This window comes from Bombyx mandarina, chromosome 11 (assembly GCF_030267445.1).
Source record: "Bombyx mandarina strain Sakado chromosome 11, ASM3026744v2".
Taxonomy (NCBI): domain Eukaryota; kingdom Metazoa; phylum Arthropoda; class Insecta; order Lepidoptera; family Bombycidae; genus Bombyx; species Bombyx mandarina.
In genome coordinates, this window is record NC_143218.1 from 7,038,657 (window position 1) to 7,064,602 (window position 25,946).

The 25,946-nt window shown below is 35.7% G+C and overlaps 2 protein-coding genes and 1 long non-coding RNA gene across 4 annotated transcripts in view; 2 read left to right on the plus strand and 1 right to left on the minus strand.

The window, feature by feature from the left end:
• On the minus strand, positions 1-20,722 carry Grina (glutamate [NMDA] receptor-associated protein 1). Of its 2 annotated transcripts, XM_028173391.2 has the most exons (9): positions 19,866-20,085; positions 18,774-18,791; positions 18,607-18,651; positions 10,237-10,454; positions 9,102-9,200; positions 8,271-8,377; positions 7,191-7,350; positions 5,963-6,092; positions 1-5,102 (listed from the first exon to the last, which is right to left on the minus strand). In XM_028173391.2, the coding sequence occupies exons 3-9, from the start codon at positions 18,635-18,637 to the stop codon at positions 4,873-4,875; spliced, it is 975 nt and encodes a 324-aa protein (XP_028029192.2). In that variant the 5' UTR covers positions 18,638-18,651; positions 18,774-18,791; positions 19,866-20,085; the 3' UTR covers positions 1-4,872. The 2 variants fall into 2 exon arrangements, with proteins under 2 accessions (XP_028029192.2, XP_089586976.1); XM_089730850.1 differs by lacking the exon at positions 18,607-18,651 and having other exon boundaries at positions 18,702-18,791; positions 19,866-20,722.
• LOC149501991 (uncharacterized) overlaps positions 17,226-25,946 on the plus strand; it is a 25,029-nt gene continuing 16,308 nt past the window's right edge. Inside the window, exon 1 of the long non-coding RNA XR_016323766.1 lies at positions 17,226-17,335. This is a non-coding gene — a long non-coding RNA (uncharacterized LOC149501991). The remainder of the gene's footprint in view (positions 17,336-25,946) is intronic.
• The window catches only part of mRpL52 (mitochondrial ribosomal protein L52), a 2,037-nt gene continuing 1,196 nt past the window's right edge, over positions 25,106-25,946 (plus strand). Inside the window, exons 1-2 of the mRNA XM_028173333.2 lie at positions 25,106-25,664; positions 25,774-25,919. Of these exons, the coding sequence (XP_028029134.2) occupies positions 25,622-25,664; positions 25,774-25,919 (189 nt within the window). The 5' untranslated portion in view covers positions 25,106-25,621. The remainder of the gene's footprint in view (positions 25,665-25,773; positions 25,920-25,946) is intronic.

Genomic DNA, 25,946 nt, shown 5'->3' on the forward strand with positions numbered 1-25,946 from the left:
TATTGTGTATTACATTTAATTTTAAAAAACAGAAAATAAGAAAACTTCACATAGACAGACTAAAGAAAATATGAAATTAGAAACTTTATAGTTTAGAACTCTGAAAGGTAGGTACGACAAATAGCTTAGCATTATAATATAATAGTAGTTCTGATACCTAATATCGTCCACGTAAAAAGCATCGCGTCAAGATACTGTTTCAAAAGCTCGAAGGTTTAATAGTATTAAACTTTTTTTTCTTTGAGAATACATTCGATTACATACATTACATATAGGTACCTATAAAAATATATTTTTTTTTAAGCGCAACCGGCGTCGATACTGTTCATGCAACGGGAACATGTATAAACGGTAAGTTAGCGCGAAACTGAAGTCAGCACGTGACCGGTACCGAACTTTCAATGACAAAATTGCTTTCAGTGCAAAATTGTCGCACTCATCGACACATTACCAGCGCCGTAAAAAAAAACGATTTATTTTAAGAATAATACGCCATCATAAATATTAAGTAGAACATAAACTGCGTTTACCGCTTCGATCAATAATAGTACTAGATTAAGGATCAGGAACAAAAATAAGACGCTCCAGTGGCCACGTTTGCAGACACGAAAACATCTTCATTTCTTAGAAAAAAGTTTAATAATGTTAACGACTTCAGTTTATTATAAACCTTAACACTTAAACATAAAGTTTAATTACCATTGCAAAATATATGTAATTAGGTCCTTTCGTCAGAAAAAGAATATTATGGAATAAATTTAAAATGTCACTTGAACATAAAGTCATCAGTACAAAAATATTTATTCTAAAATGATACTTAAAGCCTAATTTATAAGGTTAAAAATATTTGTTTAAAATTTCGTGCTTATTGTATTGTGGAACTAGATGTAGTTCTTGGTATTACATTTCAATGCTCAGAACACAGTAAGTATTGAAAGACATAGAGTTGCAGAATATACATATTTGTTTTAGGTTTGTTTTGTATGGTCGCAACTATTTTTGACCGATTCAAAAAAGTAGTAGATAATATTTTACATTGCCGCTATTACAACAAATAGGTGATAAAAAATAAAATAGTATAAAGTAAAAAAAAAAATTAAAGGAAACACGAAACATGTTTTCCACGTATTCTTTATACAGAAGTAATTAAAACAATAATGTAGGTTTAATTACCTTTAAACAGATTCAGTTTGTTATAAAGCTGTCTTTTAGAAGTCATTTTTATATGAGCGGTTTCTTTTTTACAAATATAATGTAATCTTATATCAATGATTTTTTCTATAATCAGTTTAATTTAGGCTTATTTTATGGCTGTGTTCGTTTCCCCCAGAAAACAAATCCTTTTCAGCATATACGCTTAAAATATTTACACATACATATAAAGTTTTTTTAATACTTTTTTGCATTGATTTGCCACCACCATTAAACAATTCTAGAATTTTTATAAGGGTTCTATATTTCTTCTCCTCTTTCTTTCGCGACAATATATATCCATTGTGCACAGCGACAAGGGGCTACTAGGAAATCTACAAACAAAAATAACATTATAAAATAACAAAACTACTCTATGCATTCCCTGTCCAAGAATAGATGATGTTTGTTACAATAGTTGGTGCCTTGTTGCAAACATTGGCCAAACAATTACAATATTCGTAAATTGTGTTTTATTTACAATATAATTGTGTTTATTATTTTATGAAAAACACTTAATAATATAAATTTACCAAAAAAAGATATTCCTTCCAAAACCTTGGTGTTACGGTGGTTTTTTACTCAGTTTTTGAACGCGCATTGCAGCGTTTTGACGTCTTAGTGTTGGCTATGATTGGACCATACTAATTTGAAATAAGACCACAAATTTATTTGTGGTCTTATTTTTCGGGCCGTTTTTGAAGCGCTAATCGCGAATCTAGTAGTATTATTGATCGAAGGTTTACCGTTTGCGTCACACATGCGCGACAAGGACGATAATGTTGCCATTTCTTGAGGCTTAGGGTCCGTTAACACAGACCGGCTCGGAGAGGAGAGCAGATTTTTATCACGTTGGAAACAGACTTTGAGTAATTGTGGTAAAGTTTATTTTTGCATGTATACTTTTTTGTCATCAAGAATGCTTGAACGCGCTGCGTGTGAAATAATAAGAGGAGCCGACCGGCTCCGATTGCGCGCCCTTTCTCGCTCGCATAGCCGACCGGCTCCGAATGCGCGCTCTTTCTCGCTCGCGTAACCGACCGGCTCCGATTGCGCGCTCTTTCTCGCTCGCGTAGCCGACCGGCTCCGATTGCGCGCTCTTTCTAGATCTGTGTGAAAATAAAAAAGCAGGCCGATGCTCTCCGAGCCTGTCTATGTGAACCTTATAAGTTAGCCCATACCCGTTTACTTATCGTAATAAATACATTTGTATGACCCACGATACTATAAAAAGCTGAATTTAGTATTTTCATCGCGAGTCTTATACATTTAATAACTACTTTTACGTTTTAATCTCGAATTTTTTTATTATCATGTTATTATTATTATATCCGAGCCGATTTCGGCGGTGACCACGACAACTGTAAGTATTGCAAACGGAAATAATACGTCGGACATAACATGATTACAATACGCGAGATTAGACCTTAACAATAAGTTTAATTAAGCTGAATTTAGATGACTACAGCCGAGCTTCTTTCCGCTTTACTTTGCTTAGTCATTACCTACATAAGTAATACTAACATTAAATACACACAAATTCCAATCTTATTCTGTAGTTTTTTATACTGTTAACGGCTTGCAGGATGTGAAACGATTGGAAAAATTTGGAATTGTTCAATTGTCCATGTGAATGATGGAATGATACGATGCGATGAGATGCGAAGCGAAGCGAAACATACAACTTATTTCTGATCAAAAGTACACGTATGAGAATAATTTGAAAATGTGACTAGAAAATATATTTGAATTTCTTATAATGTTCGTTTCCATTTTGTAGCGATAAACGTTTTAAGAATTAATATTGTTGTGTAACAACTAAAATGAAAATTATTAATGTCATAGATTATAGCATCGCTTCGCTAACGTAATCACATAGGACTTATGTGTTTGTAGGTAGTTTCATTCCGTTGTTCGCTTACGACGACGCCATAGTCTCGAGTAAGGCAGGCGTGCTCACGAAGGATCATCACTAAATGGTCGTATCATATTTTTGTTCGAATTTCGGAAATGTGATTACCGGATCGCAGTAAATGAGTTTGGTATACTTTAATTATTTCTAGAACACTAATATTAACGTCACTATAGTATAGTACTACAGTAATAAGCTTATTCCACAAGAGCTGCTACATTTTTATAACGCTTATTAATTCATAACAGTGTATGTAAAAAACGGCATTATTATTTTTTTGCGCTTTCAAACTCAATGAATAATTTTATAAATGTCAAACGTCTGTGTTGGAAGTGTCTGAAAATACTTGAGTGTTTTTCTTAATATCTACTGTTATCACTAGGGTTGCCACCGCAAAACGTGTATATTAACAGCATAACGTGTTTTATTTTAAAAAAACAGCGTGGCTTAAAACGTGGTAATACTGCTATACTAAACATTTGAAGTTCATTACGAATATTATGATAATGTTTTTAATAAAGCATTTAATTATCTTTATTATGTATTTGTTTGACTCGAAACTGTGGCTATTTTACGAAAAACACTATTAAAAAAACTATTTTCTCAAGCATTTCATATTTAATAAATTCAGTCAATCTACATAGTGTTTGTTCTCAAAGACACAAATCGTTTTTAAACTACAACATTAATAATTATAATTATCATATTATATATAGTTCGAAGCAACCTTAAATGTTATTCGTAATGCATATTGAAATTTTGTTTATTCCAACATTAATACAGTGAAACTGGTTATTCGTGATTTTTTTGGGTAATTTTTGGCAGTTCCGAAATTATCAGCTGTAATCGAGGTCACAACATTTCCCTAAACTAGGATTTCCTGTACTTGTACAAACACTGATATTCCTTTATAAATATATATATATATATACATAGACAGCAAACAATATTTTGGCATATGAATGTTTTTACTGTGCGGGAATCGAGCTCTTGGCCTAGCGGCGGGAGTCTACTGTGGCACTATAATGACTGTGTTACTATAAGATTGTAACGTAATTTTAGTGACTATAGGATGAATTATAAGCCACATTCAGTCTTATAAGGAGTTAATGTAATCAGTAGGTAGGAATGTTTTTTATTACTATAGTTACGAATTGATTTGAGACCTAAATTTGATTTTTTTTTTTTTAAATGTGGTCTTTTTGATATTAGTATCTAGGTTATGACCGTGGAGGTGTGTTTCAACACTATCATTGCCCGTGTCATTAACAATGTAACATATGTGTTGTGTAACGTATCACTGTGTCAAAACCAGATTACTTGTACTGCCGATATTACCCAAAAAAATCTGAATAAAAATCCTTAATTTATTTGTTAAGTAGATAGGCGATGATTATTGCTCATTATAAATGCAATTAACATCACAACTAGTTATAAAAGTGAAACAAACATAATATAAATCAACATTAAATACTCTTTGAACAAAAACAAAATGGCCGCGGCTCATGACAGCTGTTCACTCGCAGGCACAGACATCCGAGCCATACGAAATTAAAGAAAATAATTCAATGTGAAAATATAAAAAAAAAACATATTTAATTATTTACCACAACGTAATCGTCATATTTCTGCGTAAACGAAAACACTATTACAATATCGTATTTGTTTAATTAATACCTTTAACAATGGAAAATCAAAAAGAAAAAAAAAAGTTGTTTTAATACATAATACTCTCGTCTCAAATGGAACATGAGTAGAAATCTAAACGCCTAATCTCTTGAAGCTCCGATGATGGTCAGAATGAACAGGAATATGTTGATGATGTCCAAGTAGAGGTTGAGGGCCGCGAAGATGTACTCCTCGGGCGAGATGCTGTACTTGTGCTTGCCCCCCATCATCAGCTGGGTGTCGTAGACGAGGTAAATGGAGAATATGAGAGCGCCCAGGGACGCGTACACGAGCGTTATGACCTTACCTTTCACGAATATGGCCACGATACCTGGAATATAAATAGTTGTTGTGAGGTACAGGGCGCTGTCGGAGACCAGATCGGATCAGCACCACAATCTGTCCAACCTTTGAAGCTGTAGGCTGCTTTTTGTGAGAGTCATAGGAACATAGCGACCGACTAACGACCAACCGATACCTTGACTTTCGATGTATTGTCTGATTTTTTTACATTCTTTTAAAACGATGGGCTTAAGAGGCGATTGATAAAAATAAATTACTTGTACTGTGTACAACGACAATCCCGCCCTTCGACTCTGAGCGAATGAGTTTGCGGCAGAAGTAGGCAGCTGGAGCCCGTGCGGGCTCACAATGCAGCCTGTACCATCAGTTTCAAACATACTTGGATAAGGTCCATAATTTTTTGTACAATGACGTCAGTTTGTCGTTAAATCTATTTTAACACACTATAACATTAATTAGCTTATCTAAGAAGACCGTTTTATTTAACCCTAGGTTGGTTAATTATTCCTTTCTGAAAGATCAAGACTGCTCCTGGACACTGAAGTCCTAGCTGGGGTTGTGAGCACCGCAATAAGAATTATTTGTTTTGATGAATGAGGGATTACTGGTGGCCTAAAGGCCTTTCCAGTTTCGCCAAGACAGGTGGGGAGGAAAGGCTCAGCCAGGAGGAGCGGGACTAGCTAACAGTTGCTCGAGCGCCTCCAAAGGAGACATAACAACTCAAGAGTAGCTGGTTCGCGAATGAATCTGCTATCAACCGATCGAAATCTTGACCCACTGAGGAGATCCGGGCTGATGCATAGATTAGGGTTCCCTAAGCCTGTTCCTAGCGTTAGAGCTGAAGGCGTCTAATGCATGAGGTGTAAAATGTGAACATTTCCACGTTACCGAATACAAGGAGGACGATGGTGGCGCAGAGCAGCACGCCGCCCATCATGGTGAAGTCCCACTTGGTCTGCAGAGCGAACAGAGTCAGGCCCAGGCACACGGCCGCCGTTATGCCAACTGCCATCAGCACCTGGAACAGATAGCACCGACACGCTATAGACCTGGATATGTTTAAGCGATGGTGGATCTTTGGGGCAGGCTTGGGGATATTTTTTTTTATATCCTGCCTAAGCTGATAGCCTTGAGAGACTATATCAGCGTCGCCCTAACTATGGAGATGTTGTTGTTGTTCGGAACTTGTATATATATGCAAGCTTATCTTGAAAATGTAGTAAGAGAGATTCAGGCATCTGTCAAATATCTATTGCGGCGTTATATGATGGCTACCCGCCACAGATCAAACTAGCGACATCTTGTAGCGGATGCCCCTAAGCTTATATGTTGTTAAAGTTAAGGAATTTAATTCGATGCCTCCAATGAACACTACGCTAACTCCGAATTCGTATATTTACTGGAGGAGCGTTTAAGCGAAAAAACTTGATAAAATCTTTATTACTGCAGATATATTTATGGTTTTTTGTGTAACTAGCTGATTTACTCTTGCTTCGAACCCCATTAATAATGATTAATTGTAATACTTTTAACATAGTGAAGAGAATTGCGTGAAAAACGAAAATTTCAAAATTTTGAGTTAGAGTAGTGTTCATTGGAGGCATCGAATTATTGTATAACTAAATACATAAAATAAAAAAATAATAAATCATACAAGTCTTTATTTGTTATAGACAATTTGATTAAATTTTAAGATCAATTTGTGATTTCTGAAAATTTACGAAATTCTTTATTACAAATATAGGGTAGGTAATATGTTACTCCCATCTACAGGAGCAATGAGGAACTAATCGAAGCGAAGCCATCTAGTGGCCGACGCCCGTAAGCATTTTTGTTGAGTGCTCGAGTTGCTTATCTATAACTAATTTATGTGTATTATCTATGGTATAAGCTCAACGTATCTGAGTGTCAGACTATGGTCGAATATAATATTCGTGAACACGCGTTAAGTACGTATTTCATTAGAAAAATAAAAGGTACATCGTCAGAGTCGGGTCGCACGACACCAGTGCCTCTCGTACTTGGAGCTATAATTTCCTGCCGACGGTGGCCCATCTTCTGGTCAATAAATGGGCAGATGACCGTTTCTTTTTAGGTAAATAGCATGCACACTGACCGCATCCGCTTCGTAGACGCTTGCGCTAATCCCGAGCAGGAAGCTCTGCGCTGCCGTGAAGATGGCCAGGAATATGAAGTTCGTCGGAGCTTTGCGTCTCACGTCGGGACAGCACGCCATCGCGATGAGACAGACTATCAGCACTATGAAGGCCACCCAGCTGCAACAGAACAATTTTGTTGAACAATTTTGAAAACAGTTTTGAAGTCGTCGTGGCCTAAAGGATAGGACGTCCGGTGCATTCGTGTTGAGCGACGCACCGGTGTTCGAATCCCAGGCGGGTACCAATTTTTCTAATGACATACGTACTCAACAAATGTTCACGATTGACTTCCCCGGTGAAAGAATAACATCGTGTAATAAAAATCAAACCCGCAAAATTATAATTTGCGTAATTACTGGTGGTAGGACCTTTTGTGATTCCGCACGGGTAGGTACCACCACCCTGCCTATTTCTGCCGTGAAGCAGTAATGCGTTTCGATTTGAAGGGTGGGGCAGCCGTTGTAACTATACTGAGATCTTAGAACTTATATCTCAAGGTGGGTGGCGCATTTACGTTGTAGATGTCTATGGGCTCCAGTAACCACTTAACACTAGGCGGGTTGCGAGCTCGCCCACCCATCCAATAATAAATTTTTTTTTGCCACAAATATGTTTATGCCAGAGGGTACTACTGATATGAGAGGAAGATAGAGAATTATCATCCATCAGTATTTCCCGAGCGCTATGACATGTCCTTCTCAAACGAAGCTTGTGGAGAGTACTCTACGGTAGGCAACGGCTTAGCTCTGCCCCTGGCATTGCTGAAGTCCATGGGCGACGGTAACTACTCACCATTAGGTGAGCCGCACGCTCGTCTGCTTACTAGGACTGGAAGGATTGACTGTATCTAGAGGACTATTAGTCCTCTAAGGATTTTTATCTATCTAGAGGACTATTAGTCCCATTAGTCCTCTATTAGTCTAGGTCTAGATACCGTTATAAACCATTAAGTCTGAGGAATATTTATTTATAGCATCCCTGGAACTGAACTTGTGTATTTTTATCTAAACAAGTTTCGGAATTAAATGAATACTCACAACATGAAGGGATTTTGGGCCACCCAGACTTTGGTCGGTCGGTGGTACAGGAACAGAGCGATGAAACCCATCGTCACCATCAGCTGACACATCAGGATCGCGTACACCTACAAAAAAAGGAATATCTAGATGTTACTACAGTGTTAGGTAAAATATTTAACCGTTTCTTAGATGTACAAAGACCTCACCGTACTATCCTGTAGATATCTTTGCAAAAAAAACCAACTCTAGTTTTTGTTTTCATTGACAACAGTGTTTGACTTTCTCGCCCGTCATTGACACCTATGAAGCTATTCTACGATTTGGCTTGTTAGATACACATGTTAAAAACACATGCACCGTTCAAACATAATCTCCGAACTTGGCAGCCTGGCATACCAAACAAAAGACATATTTTCGTGGTCTTAAATATTAGATTGGTATCACTACTAACTTAAGTAATAAATAAATATAGTTAATGCAGGACTAGAGTATTTTTACATTTTTTTTTCTGTCTGATAAATATGTATATGATTTCATATGTATGTATAAGAATATGTACATATATGTGTGTATATTTTTGATTATTATTCTAATATATAATATATGCGCATATATACATATGTTATGTATATTTATGTATACTGTATATAAAACGGTGTGTGTTTAATATTTGTGTGTGTACATCATATTTTTATAATTATTATTTTTCTCTTATTTCTCAAAGAGGAATGCACCTACCACAACCAGTTTTGGTTGACTGATAGAGAATACATAAGGTATTAAGTCTGCCACTGTAGTTTGTGCAAAAAGTTGAAAATATAAATAAATAAAAGATTAAACAGAACAAACCTTTCGGATGAAAGCCCTGCGTATAGATTTTTCAGTGAAATCGAAACCCTTGACTTCGCCATCTTCGCCGACTGAGTCGTTCGGTGGGATATAGCCCGGCTGGAATAAAACAATAACACCATTGATAGCCCATTCTATATATTTATGCCACAATTATGGCTAATTTGGTTGTTATTAACTTTTTTATTTTCCATAGCTGATCGCTGATGGGTAGCCTAAGGGGTTATTCCGGCTACGTTCGGACGGGATTGTGATTTTGTCAAATGCCTTATGAAACGTTAAAGGTACGCGTCCATTGGCCCGCGTCGGACGCACAGCACGCAACGGATTTTATTTTTTGAAGTGAAACTTCTTTAGAATCGTTGTGCTTTCAAACTCGATGAAACGAAAAAATAAGTCCATAGAGACACAAACACATAAATGTATAGATAGAACACATTAGACGTTCTCGATCTCCTCTTTGTGCGACTCTTCGTAGTATCCCCACTATCGTCTACTAAACATTGCCCATATGTATGCTCCTGTGTAGTGGGATAGTCAGTATGTCTTATTTATAAGTTTCACTTTTACCGTGTGTGACTTGCACACACACACAATTTTGCTTTGTATTTTTTGCACATAAAAGACGGCGCTCGGTGCAGGCGGCGCGGATAGTGGACGCAGGCCACTAAGTGAAATCATACAAAGCAAAATAAAATACGTTGCGAGTCGTGCGTGCGGTGGGTCCAGCGCGGGCCCAATGGACGCGTAGGTACCTTAAGGCGTTAAGTGTTTAGTTGGTTAGCGGAAATAGATAGACAACAACGTATACGCTACTACCAAAGTTGCGATATGAGTTCTCTAAGTCTCAGTTCTATAGTGCAACGGCTGCCCATCCCCGATCTCGCGACAAATAAATTTAAAAACTTCTTGTTAATAAATGATTTTGATATTTTACATTTTGCTCTTTTTAGAACCGAAGTTTCAAAGGTCAGCGGTTGTCGACAGACATTGTCGATGCCAAAGATTGACGGTGATCATATTCAACCAGGTCCTAAGTTTATCATCACGTTTCATTTTTAGCCAATCTTCAGTTAAAACCAAGTTGCCTTTGGCATTGTTTCATACTGATGATAGTGTAATGGAGTATGCTTACTTCACCGTAACCAGCGCCGCCATATGCAGGTTGGAAGCCAGGCTGAGGGGACGCATATCCGCCCTGCGGGTATGCTCCACCCGGGGGATACGCTCCTCCTGGAGGGTAAGCTCCACCTTGCGGGTAGCCTCCACCCTGTGGGTATGGTCCACCTTGCGGGTACGGTCCACCTTGCGGGTACGCCCCGCCCTGAGGGTACGGTCCGCCTTGATTCTGATCTGTGTGATAAAAAACCATTATTCTTACATCCGTATAGTTAATGTGACAACATTCATAGCGTGCTATGTGATATCGGAAGTGAACATAAAATATGCAGAAAATATACAAGCAACGAATATTTTTAACGGTTAGCGATATTGACAGGATTTAATTAATACAGGTAAACGTCTTTCAGTCAAAGTCGTACCAATATAATAATATGGGTTTCCAGTAACTGATATTTGAATTGGAAAAATTAAATTAACGCAAAACTTACAAGGATATAAAAACCCTCACGAATTTCAACAATGATCAAAGCATAATCATCAGATTACCGAGAATTCGTTTGCACTGTGGATAGAGCTTAACAATAAACAAAATTGTTTGGTTGTATCTTTTCTGCATAGTAAGTATCCATACTTAGGGTAGAGGTAAAAACATCATATTTAATAGGAAACAAGTGGAAAAAGTGTCTACATGTAAACAGGTTATTGTTGGAAGACTCTCCGAAATAGCTCTAGTGTAGGAAGTGGAAATTATATGGTTATAGCAGTTTTAAGCAGAGCGAAGTGTGCTTGATTGAAGTGGTGTGATAGTTTATGGATATGTTTTTAAAATCCTTATTTTTTTCTAATACGGCGCCATCTTAATTGGTTCTCTTTCAGTGAGGACATTTTAATACACGGAGATGGCTTTTTTTCGTTTTTTCCTACCTATGCTGATTGCCTTGAGAGGCTATTTCAGCTTCTCCTTGACGTGTAGGTGAGCTCACGGAGCTCAAATCGGAGTGCTGCTAATACTGGCCCTAGCAAGGACAATGCTTCGCAGAATCTACCACCGGATCGGAAACGCGACCCACTGAGAAGATCCGGCGAGAAACTCAGTGGGCTGTGTCTATGGTTTAAAAGCTCTTTACTTCTAACCTCCATAATAGTAAGGCAGAGTGTCGAAACCTTTGTCACACACGCAAGCATACCACTTTCAGACTTACAAGAGTCACAGACATAGAGTTGTTGAACTTATAATCAATCCAATACTTAGCATACTGATTAGAAATACATTAATTATGACGCATATTTAATTAATGGTTTTATTCATAATATTGTCACTAACGATGTCAATGTTCATTCTTTCTGAACAACTGATAATACTCGGATTGCTTGTGTTCGTGTCTGTGTAAAAATACTAGCAGATTGTGGAACCCCAAAATTATAAGGCTAATTCTTCTGATAAACATTTGGGTCCTTCTATAAATTATCTACTTAAAGGATTTTTTCGGCGTTAAAATATGATGTGACGTTTTTATTTGACTTTAATAAATTTTATTTTCCATTAAAACCTACTTATAATTTTAGTATACGCATCTTCTCCACCTGTTTAGGTCGGCATCATCATGCATGCAGCCTAACACACGAATAAATCTCTCCGAGGCCCCTGTAAGGGCCCCACCGCTTCAACTAGCATTTATGCTAGCAATTGCTATTTTTAACTATGTAATTCTAGTAAATTGAAGGGCAACTCTCATATCGTATTACGTAGGTCATTTCCTACAAAATGAAACATTATATACCTTTACATATTCATATTACATCGCAAAGTACAACCGAAAAAACTTTTGGCTCTGAAAATTTTATAGATAGAAGATAAAGGCCCTAACCATGATCAATAAGCTTTATAAAACTACTACACTAATAATGGATATGAAAAGGAAAAATAACTAAAATGACAGTTGCTCATGTCAATGACACGATATACACCACACCAACCACAGTCCATTATCGTTTTGATACGATGAATTTTTATTAAAATATTGTATTCAAAACCACGACCTCGTGTTTGATGGACCGTTATTCACTTACGACTTCGTAATAATACATCAAGTCATCTCAAGGTTGAAATGTTCCACCCACACGGCAAACAAAATGAACAACAGTACGGCAATACGGCAAACATTACGATATTTAGGTATACACGAAGCCAAGACATATCTCGTTCGTGGTAGTAAACTTTCACTAATTTAAAAAGCTTTTACCAACTTGTTGGTAGCACCCCTTGTGAGTCCGCACGGGTAGGTACCACCACCACGCTTATTTCTGCCGTGAAGCAGCAATGCGTTTGGGTTTGAAAGGTGGGGTAGCCGTTGTAACTATATCGAGACCTTAGAACTTATATCTCAAGGTGGGTGGCGGATTTAAGTGGTAGATGTCTATGGGCTCCACTGACCAGTTAGCACCAGGTGGGCTGTGAGCTCGTCCACCCAGCTAAGAAAAAAAAAAAAATGAACTGCATAAAAAAATAATACAAGCACTTAACAACGAAATTATTTATTACTCCAACATGACTCAAGCCAAAAAATGAGAGCGTGTTCCAATTACGAAGATAAAACTTCAATTCTTATTTCCCTGGTATGCGCCATAATGTCTGCCAACTTGTTTCGTTGTGTCATCCTGTTTACAAACGGCTCAAAATCGATACGTCCTAAATGTGCGCATAAAGACAATTGGTGTGACGTCACGACTTTCCGACACGAGACGATGATGCATACAAAAAAACGATCACTTCAACTTATATCAATGAAAATATGTTTTGCACGCGACAGCGAGTAAGATTATCTTGACCCATAATCCACTGTTCATTTTTACGTTTTTCATTAGCTGTTACATGGTAAGACTGGAAGTTGGATTAAAATTTAACCATGCTATTTTTATAATTCTTATTTTTTCTCTACACCACCCTCGGTTGATTGGTAGAAAGTGCCTTAAACATCAGGTCCATCACTGCACTTTTGTGTATAAAATTGAATCTAACAATGCATTGCTGTTCGTAAGTCTCGCTAAAACTCGAGAACGACTGCACCGATTTGGCTAATTTTGTTCTTGAATTATTTGTGGAAGTCCAGAGAATGGCTAAAAGGTAGATAAATAGGAAAATGCTCGGAATTAAATAAAAATCACAATTTTGTTTTTCCTTTGTCCCCCGTCGGCGGATTCCTTTTGTTTGTTTTATGTTTATTATAAAATACAGCTACAAGTGTATAAACACAAGCTTAGGTCATTTACTTCTCGATAGAGGAACTACGAAGTCTGCCGGATCAGCTAGTATATAAATAAATAAAAGACCTGTGTATAGATTTTTCGATGAAATCGAAACGCTTGGCTTCGCTATTTTCGCAAATGAGCCTAACTATTGCATTGCTGTTAATCTACAAACTAAAGCAATCATTGAAATGTATAACCGATGTACGTACACACAGCACATGACAGCCAACATCCTAGCGTTTTTTTATGGCTTCGATGGGTGGACGAGCTCACAGCTCACTTGGTGTTAAGTGGTTACTGAAGTCCATAGACATCTACAACGCTAATGCGCCACCCACCTTGAGATATAAGTTCTAAGGTCTCAGTAAAGTTATAACGGCTGCGGCGTCCTTGAAACCAAAACGCATTACTGCTTCACGGCAGAAATAAACAGGGTGGTGATACCTACCCGTGCGGACTCACAAGAGATCCTACCACCAGTAAGAATCAATTTCAGTGAATAATGAAAGTATGACAACCAAATACTCTACAGAAATAGGCACGGACCGGTACGAGCCCGCAGGCCTCAAATAGTTATCATTACTTATATCATAATATATAGGTATGTTGCCCACAATTTTAAATGACAAGTAAACGTCTGGGCGTTTACAAGCAATATGCATAACTCAAGATGTTTGAAACAGATCCAATTCAAATGATATAGATGTTGCCACTGTAAAGCACTAAATACAAGAATTTACTTGTATTAGCTAAGTAGACACGTTACGTAATTCAAATTCTTTGAACTTATCTATTATTTTATACATATTATGTTGTTCTCGCCGGCGGCTTTTAAGCAAGTTAGAGCGAACACAGTCTTTCATTTTGTTTATTTTTACATACATGTCTAAACGTATTATATCCTGTTATGAAATATGTATGCGTAATGTAAATAATATGAATAATAAACAGTTAAAATCGTTAGTGTGTGTGTGTATGTGTGTGTGTGTGTATGTGTGTGTGTGTGTATGTGTGTGTGTGTGTGTGTGTATGTGTGTATGTGTGTGTGTGTGTGTGTGTGTGTGTATGGGTGTGTGTGTGTGTGTATGGGTGTGTGTGTGTGTGTGTATGGGTGTGTGTGTGTGGGTGAGTGTGTGTGTGTGTATGTATATGGGTGTGTGTGTGTGTGTGTGTATGTGTGTGTGTGTGTGTTTATTAAGAAATGATGACCAACAGCACTTTGTATATTTATGCCGGTTTCCAAATTAAGGTCTTAGTTGCAAATTTAAGTCTATGATAGACGTCATACTGTAACTTTGCGGCAGATTTACCATAGTCAGTACGGTGAGAATGACTCGTACGGGTTCCTGTTGTGACATAATTAGGCCACAAACAAAATAAGAGAGCATAAAATACGACATAGAATGCAATGATTCATTTTTTTTAAATGAATTAGTACATTAGGCTATTTGGTATAAGCGATTTTTTTGCGAATTTACACAAGAGCTATTTTAAGTTTCAAATTTAGAAAAAAAACTTCTTCGGCAATTTATATGGCGTAAACTTAATTGAGGTTCAATTAAAACATCGAACTGTTGATGCTAATATCAAATAAAACGCACCTTTAATCATAATACAAAAATTAATGTTGCATATCAAGCGACATCTCTTAAACCGAATAGCCTTTCACCCCTTGATATTATTTAAAAAAAAGTATTGATTGCGTTACGCAGTGTATTATATGACGAGTTGGGGTCAAGGGACTCATAGTCCTGATTAATACGTAGAACGTATGCATCATCTACACAGTTCAGTGAAATTTACAAAAGAATATACTGTTTCTTGGGTTCCTATTGAATATACGACATACGTAGTGAATTTTGATTTTGTTAAAATTAAGACTTAAAACCAACTACCCGCAAAAAAAATGAACATAAATAATACAGTTTTTCTGGTTCATTCACTGCTTATCTATACTTATCGGAAATGGGCTATGTATGTGCAGAAACGCCTGACCATGTAAACATAGACTTATACGATTATTCACTTACACGTTTCAATCGTCCTTCTCTATCAGTTATTAGCTCAGTGATCTCTTTTGATATCCATATTCTCGTAAATTATATTAATCAACTATGTATTCTATTCCTTGTTTTATATTGGTTATGAGAAATGGATGGTTATGAGAAAAAATAATTTCTTCTACAGTAATTCCGGGTGCGAAATTAGGTCTTATTGAGCCCGCTGTAGTTCAATGGAACAAAAACGGAGCTTAAATTTAGAGACTGGTCAAGTATCAATGTATTGGAATGGAATCGATGCTATTGAATCGAATTTGTTTTAAAAATATATATTATTCTTTAGTAAAACATCTAATTATTAAATAAGTGCCACAAAATAACAATCTAAGTAACAAATTCAATCCCCAAGATCGTAATTTTAAAAACAAGATTTTACATCAGCGTAAATGAATATTAATTTGCCTCTTAATATGTTTTTAACGTAGTATTTTTTCGTTCGCATCGTGACGTAACGCACAAATTTTCTAAACAATTCTAGAATTTCTGTCGTAAAATAACGAGAACGATCATATCATCGTCAGATATAAAGCCCTTTTTCCGTGAACAACGCAATTGTTGACTCAAGGAAAAGGCTTGTCCCCTACAAGGGGAATTACCAACGTCCGAGAGTGCATTAGAGATGTTACCTAGATCTATGGTACTACTTAAGAGTTATCAACTTCTGAATTCGTCTGATTCATCTCTGAAGATCGTGTCTAGTTTGAAAACTCTAGTCTCTAACGGCTTGCACAATTACTATCTACCTGTTTCTATTTTCAAGTCTCTAATGATTCATAAATAGGCATGCCGGTGAGTGGAGCTATCAGGTTTGGCCAATATGGACCAATGTTTATATGGTTGACGGCATTAGCAAAAAAATAATGTAAAAGTGAGTCTAGTAGTCAATGCTAATACACATAATTCGTGAGTCACACAGTATGAAAAAACACTTTGCCGTATCAGTCATCCATTATCATCATGGCATTCTATCTCACTGTTATCACAGTATCCGTTTCTTTACAATAAGCCAATGTACAATTGTTTTATGACACATGCGATCATCTTTCATTTTAATGAGTTTCTCCGATTAGCAACATACATAAGCCGGTGGGTCAAGATGCGATCGCTCGCGGTGTGATATTAGAATTTGGCAATTTTTTTAATTACTTTGGTGGGTAGACGAGCTCACGGCCCACCTGATGCTAAGCGGTTACCGGAGCTCATAAACATCTACAACGTAAATGCCGCCACCTACCTTAAGATATAAGTTCTAAGGTCTCAGTATAGTTACAAAGGCTGCCCCAACCTTTAAACCGAAACTCATTACTGCTTCACGGCTGAAAGAGGCAGGGTGGTGGTACCTACCCGTGCGGACTCCGAAAAGTCCCACCACCAGTATTTCTTTTCGACGTAATTGTGGGATTCAATTTAATCAAAGGCAAACGAGCATACGGCCCACCTGATGGTAAGTGGTCACCGTCGCTCATGGACGTCAGCAATTCCAGGGGCAGAGCCAAGCCGCTGCCTAGACATTTATGCTCTCAGGGTTCTAGAATAGGATAGTACTATTGACACTTCAAACTCATGATTTGTAATGGGTGATGGCATTAATGTTGTAAGGACTATTGAATAGACTAGTTCTATTGAATAAGCCATGTTCCATGTATAGACTCTATTAGACTACTAGTAATAGACTATCTATCTATCTACTCTAATAGACTATTCGATTTGCAGTGTGATGAGGTATACATATACTCGTGATACTGACTTGTGATTATTTGTTTGGTCAATGATATTGTTTTGGAGGGAAACAAGAAAAAAAAAGTTTTTATGTCGTCTATTCCAACAATTCAAATTGTACGTAATTGTTTTTAACGATTTACTGATGACACTTACAGACAACTTATAGATAATGTTGTTTTTAGAGTAATATTACTGTGACTGTTTGATTTAATTTAAATATCTCCAAAAATTACATACGAATAGTCATCAATGAGATTTTTATAATAAAAACATAGATTCGATCGTTTTTGAAGGCGAGATTTATTCGCGTAAGTTGCCTGAAGACCTGAAGCTTGGGCTGATACTAGACGGCTTACGAAGATCCTGGACACCCGAGAAACTAAGCCTTCACAGTATTTTGATGTTTTTCATTGCACCAGAAGTTAGGGCGAGCTCATGAGTGAAATTAACATATTATTATTATATATTTCTCATAATTCAAAAAAATTATGAACAATTTAACGTTACAAATAATACTTTAATGCTTACATTTGTAATTTTACCTTGTATTAGAAGAACTTACAAGTTTTTAGCATTGCACAATAAAATGGTGCTGTGTGTGTAAATTGTAATTTGATTATTGTGTTTATCTTCACATGAGGTGTGCACAGACAAAAAACGGGTCGCGTGTAAATATTGTTTTGTTGATAAACGTCCTTCAATGTAAATTATAAGGCAAACTTAAAGACAAATCGAAATTTATTCTTCATCTTTTGAAGTATTTTTTCCCTACCTACCTATTTACTAGTAACCTAAGGGGCTTTTCCAGCTCTCCAGAAGATAGACCAAAGACTTTTCTGCCTCATTAAAAGATGATCAAAAGAGACTTGGATCAAAACAATTTGGAATATGCATGGCGTAAGTTTAAAGACAATATATTTGATGCATTTCAGAATTTCCTAATGTTGGAATTTCACTTAAAATCTGACATATCACAACGTAAGAACTTCGGGTAAATGAAACCATGTAAGCATCAAGAGCTGAACAGAATGTAATTTCTGCCTTTTGGTCTTCAGTATATGAAATTGAAACTTCAAACTGGAAATTAGTTTCAAACAATGCAAAATTTAAACATAATGCAACATCAGTATAGAATACATAAATAGTTTTAACATAGTTTATATATTGTTTTATAAATCAACCCAAATTTGTTTCTTTATGATTAATTTGTAGCAAAACGTTTCTGTTTTCTATTTAGTACTCAATAATTATTTGCCTTTGTAATAATAACTTTCAATTCGTAATTATCAGAAGGAAATTTACCAAGTGTGCAAACATGACTTTATTGTTCGTTTATAATAAAAATTTTGAACCTCCTGGATAAACTCCTGGGTTCTGCCACATTTCAGTTGTGTTGGCTGCGAGAAAGAAAAAAGCAAATTAATAAAACTAAATATTAAATACATACACATGCTCTCGTAATTTGGTTGGTCCTTCGAGTTTAGTTTTTCGGAAGCCGTTTTGTTAAAATTCCACTTACAATCTCCCGATGTTCAAACTGTAACAAGAGAATATTAATTTGTCGATATATATCTCTATCTATACAATACCTGTACATAATTCGATAGTAATATGATGATAACACATATCAACTACAGGAATGTTCAATTTAGATTGATATCCTTGTCTTTTTATTCATAACTTTACAACACACAAGAGACTGATATCGAAAACAGTCTACCTCAATATGTTTAACTCTGTGTATGGTGTAACTGTCAAGGCAATACAATAAATGGGTGTTACATTTTTTTAAACAAACTATTCAGTTTAAGTCAGGTCACATCAATAAAAGAAGAAAAAGTTAAAAGAATGTTCAGCTTCTAGAAAAATCGTTTAGTGAAAGTGAAAGTTGTTCATACTTCTTATGGTTTACTAGTCTACTTATAATGTGATAAGTTATACTATTTTACATTAGTTTAGTTTTACATTTTTAAATCTATATACAATATTGGTGTTAATTATGGAAGTTGAGTTAAAAATGATGCTCTATAGTGTATTATTGTGCAATAAGATTTTCATTAGAAAATGTTAATGTAACATTAATTGTAGCAGATCACATTATGCGCTCACACTGGTACAGCTATATGCTGAAATAGCTTCTCAAGGCTATCAGCTTAGGTAGGAAAAAAAAAAGGTACAGCTACCGACAGCCATGGCAAACGATCGGTGCGAGCATGTAGGTAACTCAATTTCCACCAAAAGCAAAATAATGTGAAAAATTATGTCGGTCTTGAATTTTGTTGTAAATATAATCACAATAAATAAACAAGATTGGCTTATTTTAATTTTTCTTTAATTGTTTAATTCGACTTGATTGATTAAATATTTTTTAGGTGAAATTAATAGTAGTGACTAAATACATGAATGACGTCATTTAATACACGGTTTATTAATGTGAATTGCAACGAAAAAACTGTCTTATTTGTAGATTGCTATTTACGTGTAGTATAGCAAGACACCTAAAAAAATCATGATTCGAAAATCAAAGACCTTGGAAAGTACTAGATTAATCGCGCAATAAAAATCGATACGTTTTCAAACATTCAGACCGAAAATATTTGAGTATATTTACCTTCTACACAATGAACTTCACAATTGATTCACTTCAAAAATACAATCTTCGTCGCTTTAGATGAACACAAGCAATTTTTTTCACAATTGAAACACAAAATATCGCACAAGAATAAAATGCTTCTGTTTTCGTTGAATTTCACTCGGCTCTCTTATGTCAGTTTTGTCACACACTGCGTTAAATCAATATTGCACTCAGATCATTGGATAAATTTTGTTATTCCACTGGATCAATTATTTTATTGGTTCTAGGGAACTGACTATTTGTAGACAACCAATCAGCGATAGGAAAATACAGCCAACTTTTATTTCGCGCACACGCTCATGCAACGGAAAATTAAACCATACAACCAAATATTTTATGTCATGACGACACCAATCAAGCCTTTTGTGTTTTAAGGACGAAATTAAGACATTATAGCTGTCATAATGTAGTAATATTGTATGTTTCCTTTTATTTTAGTTTTCGAGTATTAAAAATAATTGTAATAGAACATTTTTATGGTCTTATTAGAAAAAGCAAAAAATTAAAGGTTTATAGAATTTGTTTTCTTTGCTTGACTGATAGAATGAACGTAGTAAGCAAAATTTATGAATGGGGAAACACGCATTAGCTATGCAAAATGTCATTTACCATGATTGGGAATAGTTAGTGTGGATCGGGAATAGTAGCGCAAAACATGACTGTTTTAATCTCTGTAAACAAAGATAACATTAATTAAAAATATATTACTCTTAAAAAGCACCAAGCAGACACCAATGCAGAAGGAAATCCTTTTTTTAATGCTTAGATGGGTGGACGATCTCACAGCCCCTTGGTGTTCAGTGGTTACTGGAGCCCATAGACATCTACAACGTAAATGCGCCACCCACCTTGAGATATAAGTTCTAAGGTCTCATTAAAGTTACAACAGCTACCTCACCCTTTAGACCGAAACGCATTATTGCTTCACGGCAGAAATAGGTGGGGTGGTGGTACCTACCCGTGCAGACTTACAAGAGGTCCTACCACCAGTAATTACGCAAATTATAATTTTGTGGGTTTAACTTTTATTTCACGATGTATTCCTTCACCGTGAAAGTCAATTGTAAACATTTGATAAGTACGTATTTTATAAGAAAAATTGGTACCCGCCTGCGGGATTCGAACACTGTTGCATCGCAAGATACGAATGCACAGAGCACCTTATCCTCTAGTCTAGGCCACGACGACTTACGCGGAAGTAGCATTGGATTGGTCACATATTGAGAAAGTCCGGTATCCACCTATCAAAGAGAGCACTGACCTGGAAAGTGTCTGGCAAAAGGAAGAGAGGCCGCCCCAAAACAACTTGGCGTCGGTCAGTGGAGTAGGAGCTAGGTGTCTTGGGCATAATGTGGGAGGAGCTAGAACAGACTGCCCAAGACCGATGTAAATGGAAGGATTTGATTCGACCCCTCCATTCCAGCAGAGGGTAATAGGAAAGAATGATGATGATGATTCTTAAAAAGCCATTGTTCTTCATTTACCTGTAGATCTCTTTTAATAATCATGACACTAAAAATTTTGCAATTAAAATAAATTGGACATTACGGGACTCCACAGTTATGAAACATCAAAGATGTAGTTGGTTGTAATTTATAATTAAACCTAATTAAACCTTTAAAGAAAACGTGATGTGTAAATTAATTTGTAAATAATTTTAAAAGAAATATAAAGTGTCGTTACAAGCAGTGGACGCTTAAGCATAGCATTTGTATTTATAGCCTAGCGATCAGCGAATAGGTAGGGAAAAAAATAGCCTAGGGTGTTTACTTTTTTTTTAGATCATGGGGTAATTGTAATAATTGTAAATAAGTGTAAATATTAAGCGTATTATTTATGTTCCATAGACGACAGAGTAAGAATGCGGCTCGGTCGCGGACTAGCATAATTTGGAGACAGAATGCCTTCTGTTGAGGGTGACCTCTAAGTGACCTTCGCAGCCCAGAATATGGGTTGGCCAGAAAGAGTTGGTGTGGAGGTTTGAAGTAGTGTTAGGAGAGCGATCCCTTTAAGTGCCTTGGTAATTATATTAAAGGATTTAAAAAAAGATATTGTAGTATGGACTGTATTATTCCCTTTGCTTGCACTCGGGAAAAAAGTTTTGAACTTAAATCCATGGTTAGGTCTATGACCATAGATTATACCATAGAGTTGTTGTAGGTACTTATTAACTCCATGGAATAAAGGTGACTGAAGTTAGCCCCTCAAAAAAATTTTTCTTTCCTGTTTTCTACTTATTTTCTATTAATTCGTTTGTTCATCATTTGTTCTTGATTGTTCACTGTTAATAATTGTTTGTTCTGCATTTATTTATTTTAAAAAATTATTAAAAATATATGTACAAGTTAGCCCCTTGATTGCAATTTTTAATATTTTTTCGTCCTTAATGGCTCGTAAATATTCATTTTCGATTGTTCTTATATAAAATACGTTTGTTCTCTTTCGAAATCACTCATTTTTTGTTTAATTAACTATTTGTATTAATTGAATAAATGTCTGCAAAATATGTGTACTGCGCATGCGTCAACTATAATGCCTCAACTTTCTACGCGGTTTTAATCGTGAAAAAAAAACAATTAAAAATCCTGAAGGATCAATTAATTGGTATACAATTTAATTAAAAAAATACAAAATGTGTGTAATTCACACGTGGTAGAAGTGAAACCTTCCAAAATTAAAATACAATTATCCTAAACGTCTTAAGTATATGTAAAATGTTGTCATTAGTAAATAATTGTAAGGTAGCGCCCTCTGTGAATTGATATTTTAATTTCACGTATAATCCTAAATTAAAATTCACTACAAGAGCTTTCATACACACGTTAGTATTAAAAAATTTCACAGATGGCGCTGTATTAAATACCTAGTCAGGTCATAAATTCTGTCACATGTTTAATGTAAAATAATTGAAACAAGTTTATTCATTATGTAACCATTCATATACCAAAATGAACTTAACAAAACATAGATTCTTATGACACTAAAGTTTATTCAAAATGACCTCCGTGATTTTGAATACAGGCCTTCAATCTGCGCGGCCAGTCGTCTATCGCAGCACGAACGAGGTCCATGTCAATATCGGCGGCTGCCTTAATCAAGGATGTCTTGAGTGACTCCAAATTGGGATGAGGCTTTGAGCACGCCTTTTCCTCCAAGTGTTGCCATATCTTGTAATGTAACGGATTCAAATCTGGACTGGAGGAGGGCCAGTCTTCGTGCCGGATGAAGTCGATTTCACGCGCCGCCAGCCAGTCTTGTGTGCTCTTCGCTCTATGAGCTGGCGCCAAATCTTGTTGGAATACCCAGTGCCTGTTATTGAACATGGTACGAGAAACAGGTTCCACAAGGTTCGTTAGGACTGTATTTGATACACAACTGCATTCGTTTTTACACCTTTCTCACAAAAATGTACCTCTGTTAAGCCCCAACAAGAAACTCCCAACCATACCATGAGCGAGGATGGAAAATGACCTCGTTGGACATGCGGAATACGGTTGCTCGCTTCTTCACTACTGTGTGCGTACACCTTATCATTTTGTTTGTTGTAGCTCTCTTCTACGGTAAAAATTTTTTCATCCCAAAAAAGAATTTCCCGATATATTTTTTCCGCGTACCGCTTCAACAAAGCGCGGCATCTCTTCAGTCTCAGGTCCATTAGACGAGCATTCAAACGATGTCCTGTTTTTCTTCGATATGCCCAAAGCCCTAAGTCTTCATTTAACACCCTTTTCACCGTGGTTCTGCTTAACCCCATCTGAAGGGCCAACAGTTTCTGCTTACGTTTGGGATTTCTTTGAATTCGCGCCTTCACAGCTTTTATCACTGCTGGAGTCCTAACAGATCGAGGGCGACCACTTCTTGACCTGTCATCTACACTAGGGTCTTCATTGTATCGTTTGATGGTACGATAAACGAATCTTTTGGTTATATTCAAATTTTTCAGTATGTTAAAAATTAGAATTGGCGCGTAACCATAACGATGCAACGCAATAACTGCAACACGGTCTTCTTTAAGCGTCCACTCCATATTTAAAAATGAGTAAAAATTCTAAAAGTATACATTTTTATTTTCATGAACAATTCGAAATTCGAATTCAATAAACTTTTTTGTGGCCAGCATTCTAAAAGAAAAGTTTTTACTGTGTGACAATACTTATGACCTGACTAGGTAGTATGTATATTTCTGTCTCATTCTTTGCTGGCTTCATCCTACACATTTTTGTATTTGTGTCTCTTACCTGTCATTTTTTCCGTTGCATCCGGTTTGAAATCACAACGATTCTAAAGAAGTTTTCACTTCAAAATTAAAAATAAATAAATGACATAATGTGCATTCGCGTAAAGTTAGACCAAATACATTTTTTCCATCCTCTTACCTATCGTATTAAAATGTTATTTTACTAATGTTAGGAATATAATTTCCGCGTAAAGTTAGACCAAATACATTTTTCCATCCTCTTACCTATCGTATTAAAATGTTATTTTACTAATGTTAGGAATTTAATTTCGACTGTGTAAAAAAGTTATTATAATGTATACCTACATTATCTCTTGAAAGATAAATAATGAACATATTTATTTATTTGTTTATATTACCTATGTGAACTCCCTATCTTTTTTATACCTTCATAACGATAAGTAGGAGGATGGAAAAAATGTATTTGGTCTAACTTAACGCCAATGCACATTATTTAATTTTTTTTTTTTTTTTTTAATTAAACTGTATGCCAATTAATTGCTCCTTCAGGATTTATATTTGTTTTTTTTTTCACGATTAAAAGCGCGCAGAAAGTTTAGGCATTATAGTTGGCGCATACGCAGTACACATATTTTCCATACATTTATTCAACTAATAAAAATAGTAAATTAAACAAAAAACGAGTAATTTCGAAAGAGAACAAACGTGTTTTATATAAGAACAACCGAAAATGAATATTTACCGGTCATTAAGGATGATAAAATATTAAAAATTGCATTAGAGGGGCTAACTTGTAGGTATATTTTTAAATATTTTTTTTAAATAAATAAATGCAGAACAAACAATTATTAACAGTGAACAATCATGAACAAATGATGAACAAACGTATTAATAGAAAATAAGTATAAAATAGGAAAAAAAAATTTTTTTGAGGGGCTAACTTCATTCACTTATGGAATAATATATTATACATATTAAGTGTATAATCTATGGATTATACACATAATATATTCGTCTATGGACTTTTTGGCGGGGACGCGAGGAGTGAAGTTGTGTGATTTGTTTTATTTTGTCTATTTAGTGTTTCTTCAGGTTTAAATGTGTAATAATGGTGGTTTATTAACTGTTTAATATCTGTGAAAGTGCACAAATGTGGGAAAATGAAACAAAGCTGCTGGACGTAACTTCTCGGGTTCCTCCAAAAAGTCCACTGAAAAAATCTCAGTAAATGACCACCATTTTACTGCGATTATATTTCATCCCATATCATCTCATTTCATTAAATTTCATCCCAGTTGATTAATGTCTCAAATTAATCATCTTTATTTCATTTCACTCCATATTATCATTTTTCATAAAATTAAGAAAATAAAGTAAAATAAGACATGATTTAAAGGTCTTAGTTACCAGGTCATAAAATCTCTTAAAAAAAAATAAAAAAAAAATATATATTCGTCTATGACTATAACCTAAGAATTGTTCTCTTGTTTTCATTTTCCCCTTCAAATATACAAGTAAACAATAAAATCAAAGAATGAATAATTTAACAGGAAATAAAATTTTGAAAACTATTACAGGTATTGAATTCTTAAATAGACTAAGACACTTCAACAGCGAAGCCTTCTTATTCATTTTAACTAGTGTTCATTTTAACTAGTGTTACCATTTTCAATGTAATATTTCCAGGATTGCGAAGTTTTAGTAGTTGTTCTGCATTATTTACGAAAAATTGGCGCGTCGCAAGAGGTCTTCCAGTGAACCGGAATGCTGAAGGAATTCTGACCGATGGCCCGGACTACACCTTCCTTGATGGAAGACCTACACCTTTGTTGGTAGGATTTTATTATTTTTCATTAAAA